The sequence below is a fragment of the Plectropomus leopardus genome, chromosome 1, assembly GCF_008729295.1.
Source record: "Plectropomus leopardus isolate mb chromosome 1, YSFRI_Pleo_2.0, whole genome shotgun sequence".
NCBI classification, from domain to species: domain Eukaryota; kingdom Metazoa; phylum Chordata; class Actinopteri; order Perciformes; family Serranidae; genus Plectropomus; species Plectropomus leopardus.
The window spans coordinates 655,432-662,418 of NC_056463.1; the positions used below are offsets into that span (position 1 = coordinate 655,432).

The 6,987-nt window shown below is 41.3% G+C and overlaps 1 protein-coding gene across 1 annotated transcript; it reads right to left on the reverse strand.

Annotated features, from left to right (window-relative positions):
- Positions 1-271: 271 nt before the first annotated feature.
- On the reverse strand, positions 272-5,427 carry LOC121943592 (SH2 domain-containing protein 7-like; the record flags this gene model as incomplete). The annotated part of the gene is made up of 5 exons (XM_042487156.1): positions 272-465; positions 559-1,212; positions 3,155-3,412; positions 4,428-4,593; positions 5,330-5,427. Coding segments are annotated over 5 exons (1,221 nt in total), but the record flags the coding sequence as incomplete, so codon positions are not given.
- Between the last annotated feature and the right edge of the window lie 1,560 nt (positions 5,428-6,987).

A 6,987-nucleotide genomic window follows, 5' to 3' on the forward strand; every position in this document is an offset into this window, starting at 1 on the left:
GGGCTGTGGGACATGTCCACGCTGGAGCGGGCTGTGGGACATGTCCATGCTGGAGCAGCCTGTCTGAATTAGCATTCGAATTTACATCTGCAGTCCCTCAGCAAACAGACAAAAAAAACCATCAAGAAAAAAGTGAAAAAAGACAGAAAAGATACACCGGACAAAACAACCAAATCATTTCTTTGAGTTTAATTACTTTTGTTCATTAAAACTTAGAATAAAAACATTATTATTATTATTATTATTATTGTTTTAAATGATTTGTGGTTTTTTTATTTCGTTATCATTCTTTGTACAGAATTCGTGCACATTTGGAGCCATTTCTTGTTACGTTGTTTATTCCCTTCTTTCCATGTTTTTGAAAGAAATCAAACCAAATTTCTGAGTTTTTTGTTACTGCAGTCGATTCTTCCAGTCTTTTTATTTCTTCTTGTAATCAGGCAGGAACTTTTTCCAATTCATATTCTGCAAACAGAAAAAAACGACAGACACATTAAATGATATCTTTCAGCTCTGAATGACAGCAACAGATTATTCAGATTTTTCTCTCTGACTCACATTTTTGCCCCAGGTGGATTTGGACTTCTTGGTCTTGACGTCCTCCAGAGACTCGTAGGTGTTGGCCTGGACGGCGACCTCCCCGGGGATCTGCTCATAGGTGTCGTCAGACGGCCCAGTGGGCGGGGGCCTCTGGGAGACTTCAGCGTACATGACGTCCCGTTGCTGGACCGGGCTCCCCAGGAGCCCCTCAGAGGCCTCGTACAGCGGGTTGGACCTGGACAGCTCCACATCGTCATCCTGCTGCTGGGAGCTGGAGGCGTCTCTGGGGTCGTGGAGGGAGTAGGTGTGACAGGTGACCCTCTTGAGCGCGGGAGGTGAGTGAGATGTTGAGAAGGAGGCGCTGCTGAGCCGGTTGGAGTACTCCTGCTCCTCCTGCTCCTGCTGCTCCTCCTGCTCCTCCTCCTCCTCAGTGTTCCTGTGGTGGAGTCTCGGCAGAGACGTGCTCCTGCTCTCCAGCTGAGAGGGCGATGTGGTCCCTGCAGGAGAACCCGGGTCGGTCAGTGCGTCGGATGTTGTGGTTGCGTTTCCTCCGAGTCTCTGCGATCTGCTCGGGTCGGTCCGGGTTTCACTCGGATGTGGCGTCGTTTCGGGCAGAGATCCGCTGAGGGAGAAGCTCAGAGGGATCCCTCTCTTTGGTACCGGAGGAACAACCTGAACGACACGATGCCAAAAACAATCTGGTGTCACAGCATGTTCCTCAACAGATGGACTGTCTCAGCGTTTTACCTGCTCTCATCAGGAGAGTTTCTGCTAACCCGCCGATGTTAGAGCCGTTTTTATCTTAAGTTAATATTGTCACAGGCTGCCGAATCTGCACAGAACTTTCCTTTGTTTCATGAAGTGACATCTGTAACGCCATAACGTAAAAAACGTAATAACAGCCCACAATGGCCTACATGGCCATAATGACGCTAGTGCGGCGGCTGCAATAGAAATAAAGCTGCTGATGTTTTGAACATCCATCACCATGGTTACGGGATGTTATCACCAGAGAAGTCGCATTACATCACTCAGTGGAAACACAGTCGTCTCAAAATTGTGTTTTATCCACATTTTGAAATTGTTTTGCACAAATCTGTTCCGGTTCCTACTGACAAGCACATAGCCATAGCGTCATGTGACCTCATAGCGTCATGTGACCTCATAGCGTCATGTGACCTCACAGCGTCATGTGACCTCACAGCATCATGTGACCTCACAGCATCATGTGACCTCACAGCGTCAGTTTTTTTTTCAAAACTGAAGCGTTTTCATCAGGCATATTTTACATTAGCTCTTTCAGTTTGCACAATTTGAGTGTTAATGGAAACCCGCTTCCTGACTGCAGCACACACTCTACCAGCTGAGCTAGAGGTCGCCCCAGCAGCTGTGCATTTCAAAACGGAAGTTTATTTTGAAAAGATGCAATGCTTTTAACCGAAAACTTCCTAGAATGTCAACAACAGACGCAGAAGGACGCCGAGCGCATCATATGTAGACGTGAAAGTCCGAGTGGCAGTATTAATTTGTATGAAAACGTGTTTTCCAGTTCTCGCTCCCATTTTTTTTCAAACCCGGCGGCTCTGTCAGTGGACACTGGCGGCAGACACGACGCACTGCGGCACCCTTTAGGGCAATATTACGTTTATTATGGCGGCTGTTTCTGATGCTGCGGGCGACTAAAGAGCTTCTGACAGCAGTAAACATGACAATCAAAAATTTCAATAAAGCAAAAAATGGTCAGGTATGAAAAACTCTGATGTGACATCAGAGCGAGCTGCAGACAGCCACAGTGTGCAGCGTGTCGTCATTTATCCTGAAGGAGAGTCCGGCTCATTTAAATGTCCTGTAAATATGTCACCAGTTACCGAATAATTATTTACCAAAATGTCCTACAGCAGGAAAAATCCGCACATACAATCGTGTGTGTTTTCAGTTAAATGCAGTCACATCTTCTTGTGTTCCAAATGACACTGAAATCACTAATAATCACATGTTAAAACTTTATTTGACTACTGAACACAATTTTAAAAAAGTCAAATCAGGTTTGTTTGTAGAGTAAAAGTTCAACTTGGTACTTCCTGTTGTTTATGTAAATTTAAGGTCCATGCAAAGAGATATGATCTCTCCTGCATGAGGCCACCCGACCGCCGAGATAAGTCACAACTCACATCTCAGTTGGGTCTGCTGTGTGCGTTTTGGATGAGGTTTGCTGCTGTATTAATGCTCTGAATATCATATTGTGATGCTAAAACGTTTGTCAAGTCAAGTCAATGTTATCTATAAAGCCCGTTACCACGTATCAGTTTACCGGATAATGGAGGGAAATGGCAGAAACTGAGGAGGGATCCCTCTTTTAGGACGTGCAATAGATGTTGTAAAAAAAAAAAAAATTTTTAATTTTTAAAAAACAATTAAAACAACAAAAAACCAAAAAAAATACATGAAAATTAAAAAAAAAATTAAATTAAATTTGTACACGTAGTTTAGTAAAATGTTGAATGCAGACTCATTCAACATTGAATCTTTTGATAAAATACTGAACTTTTAAAGCATCTTTACATTTATTCAGCAAATCAACAACAGAATCGGTCAGTTCTCACTTCCATCGTACCTGTGAGAGGGACACGGTGTCCGCAGACACGGTGCCCGTCAGCTTTCTGCTTTTGGATTTCTGTGGCAGCACAGGAAGCTGCGCTGCAGGCGGCTGCGCTGCAGGAGGGCCACTCTGATGCTGACGTCTTTGATTATTGCCGGGGTCACCGTGAACATCTTGTCTGTGGTCCCACAGAGTCCGCAGAGCCTGGACACTCACCCCAGACTTCTCTGTGTCTTTGTAGTTCACCACATCGTACAGCTCACCTGAGTTCACCTGAAAATAACAACCACTGTTACTGTCTTCAACGAGGGAGGCGTGACATTTTCTTTAACTATAGATGGACAGATGGACAGATGGGTGTGTAGGTATGTCCTTTGGCTATAATAACAAGAATCAGCGTTTAATTTTTAACATACCCCTGCATTTTTTAAGTATAGGCTTCTACCAAACAGTTGAGATGGCCGTTCATTGTCATAAAAATTCAAACAATTTTCTGTTATAATGCTTGAAATATGATCATATACCATCATATATTTATTTGTGACCCTGGAATTGGTTGTATCAGTACTTATATTATTTCTACACATTACAGGACTTTGAAAAAGTCTCTGAAATGGTGAAAAAAATCACACCGGTATAATTTCTGTCACCATATATATAATGGACCAACATTAAAGATATGGTGTTAACAACAGTGAATATTCATCGTTTTTTATTTCATAAAAAATGTAAATTTTTTGTCTTAGCATCACTACTTTTATCATAAAAGGCCAACTCAACTGTTTGGTAAATCATGGTTTTAGACAGATATAATGGATAAAAGTAAATGTATCATTTAACAACAATTAATAATCGTAAGGTTATGTATGCAAATAGTCAACTGTAGTTTCATTAGCTGAGCTTTAACTGTTTGGTAGAGCGTGTTTTTAAAAGTGACATGAATCTGTTTATTTTGACCTCTAAAACTATAACATGTTGAATAAATTTGCACCTTTGAAAATCCCACCACAGAGCCCTAAAGTCTGCGGTGATTTTTATTTTTAATTTTCCTTCTGTTGGAGGTGAGCTGAAAATGCCGACAGTTTAAAGACACAGTGACACCTGGAGGATTTTTTTGGCATAACAAACCTAAACTGAACGGTACAGACGGGTCAAACAGGTTGATTTCAGTTTAACACATTTTTCATGACGATATGGTGACTGCGAATGCGCTCTACCACACGAGCCAGCGGGACGTTAAAGGGTTAAAGTTCGACACTTGAGTGAGTCCCTGCAGGTAGAGACTCACCTGGTAGCAGCTGGAGGTGAGGTATTCTCCGAAGGGCTGGATGGGGCTGACTCTGTAATGCTCGATGAGCTCGGAGAGGCTGCCGTGCGTCTGACAGTCCCCCGAGATGACAAACTGACCGTCCTGATTCTGCGTGATGACGAAATGCCGGCACCTGTCGTGGCCCCTGTGGAGGCGGAGCCAGTGAGAAACAACACATTCAAAACCTCATTGTCTCGGCTCTAGAGTTTCGGTTTTTACGTGTCTTACACTTTTTTTCGTGAGCTTAAAAAAGTAAGTTATGTGGTCAGAATCTGAAGGGATGTTTTTTGTGTGATGGGAAATGTAAGATGACGCTACAGAATAGAAAATGATTGATTGAAATGGAAGAGCTGAGCGTAGCTGTTTGGTTTGGGGTATAAATGTGGGTTATTTTGTGTGTGTGTGTGTGTATTTTGTTTTGTCATTTTTGGTCTTGTTTTGGCTCGATTTCTTTCAAAGGCATGAGAGAAAAAAGGCAATGAGCAACTTAACAAAAAAATGCCCGAAACTTAAAAGGAAATTCACAAAAAGTTACAAGAAAAACACATTAAAGTAAGCAATAGCATAAAAAAGGAGAAAACAAACATAAAAATATATTTTGTAGAATAACTATATATATAATGATTAGATTTAGAAATGAGTTGTTTTTTTAGTTTTTGGATAAAATCACAACCCCACCCCAAGCTGTGGGACATTTAAAAAAATATAATAAAATCTTAGATTTCAGATGTTTAGATGCTTGTGAAAGACGTCTGAACACAGCACAAGAAAACTGATCACGTTCCAGGTGTTAAAGGCTTAATTTCCACATTTAAAAAAGAAAGAAAAATAAAATTGAAATGTCAAAAAAAGAAAAAAAGAACAGACGGGATGAGTCTTACTTGTAGGACAGGATGTAGCCGATGGCTTTCTCACTGAGGCGGATGAGGAAACAGCCCAGAGCTTTATCTCTCAGCAGATCTTCTGTGTCCCTGAGACACACAGAGACACACAGAGACACACAGAAACACACAGAGACACACAGAAACACACAGAGACAATTATACAGACTTACAGGCAAATGAAGTTTAAAAATATCGCTGGCTGACATGAAACCTCTGTTTCCTCTGACTGGTGCTCAGAAGAGTAAATAAGAAATAGGAGCTGATGATGCGTTCAGAGTCGCTGTCAGACGTCAGATACGCTGAGAAACCACATCCAAACTAATTTTCTCTTATTTTTGTCTGTATCCACGATTTGTTCGTATTTTGTTGGTACCCAATGATTATTGGGATTTGCTAATGTTTTCTCATTTTTCTGCTCTAATTTTTGTTTGTATGCATGATTTTTTCTTGTTTTTTTTCAGCGCTTATTGGTTTTTAGCTTTCATTGGGCCTCATGCAGCAACATTCACTATTTTTCCTTAAATTTTCTCTTAATTTTATGTTAGGAGGAAAATACGAGAAGTCAAGTCCAGGTGCAGCAAACGTACGAACATCCCAAATCTGCTCTGACCAGGTGAGCTCAGTGATGACTCCCACTGATCTTAGGTCACCTGTAAGCTCAGGAAACGCCCCCTAAACACCATATAAGGGCAGGTTCAGTGCGTGATTTCGCATCTATTTGTGTCTTTGCATTGACTTTGTATGTAAACTTACAGCTTGAAACGTTCGTGTCCGGTTTGAACACGACAAATTTTCTCTTACCAGAAAATTAAGAGAAAATTTAAGAGAATAATTTAAGAGAGGCCCAAAGATTAGTCTCTCTGTAAGCTGCCTTTATGTCCGAAATCAAGTCTGTTTCACGTGTTCTTCGCTTAAAGTGAGACCACGTGACTTTCCGAATAAGTCGTACAAACGGAGATCTGAACTCTCGAGTAAAAAATCTCATCGTAGCTCAGGTCAGTGCGCTCAGAGGTCTTACAGCTGCAGCCTAAACGTCTACGGGGACTGATGTTATCGAACGGTATCGCTCTTAAAATTGAGGGTACCAAAAGGGTTCTTCGCAGAATCATTAGCCGCTGAAAAATGTGTTTTTAGGAAAGTTTTCTGCTAGAATTTAGTAAAACTAAACCATTTTCACTTGAAGAACCATTTTTGGAAGAAAGGATTCTTCAAGGATCTTTAAAGTATTCACGTTTTTAAAAGTACATCTATGTGGGTACGATTCACTTTAAAACCCGTCGAGTATAAAACGGTTAATGTTTGACACAGAGGAGAGACCATTCAACACCAACAAACAGCAAAAGCAGCTGTTTATCGAGTCATCGCTGCATTTCCAGCAGCTTTGGGTTTGTTTGTTACCAACTTTTTAACAATCCATCGCTGTTTCCAGCAGCTTTTAGTCCCAGAAAGCAAAACAGACACCAGATTGTCCCCAAATCCAGGTATTTCCAACCAAAACATGATCTTTTACTGACTGTAACCAAACGGTTTTGTGCCTTTAGTTGTGCATTGTTGAAACCCCATACATAAAAACGCAGAAATGTAACGTATCCGTGGTTTGCAGAAACATACAGTGTCAACATTTCTTCTGGCCGTTAAATATAAACATGTAATAT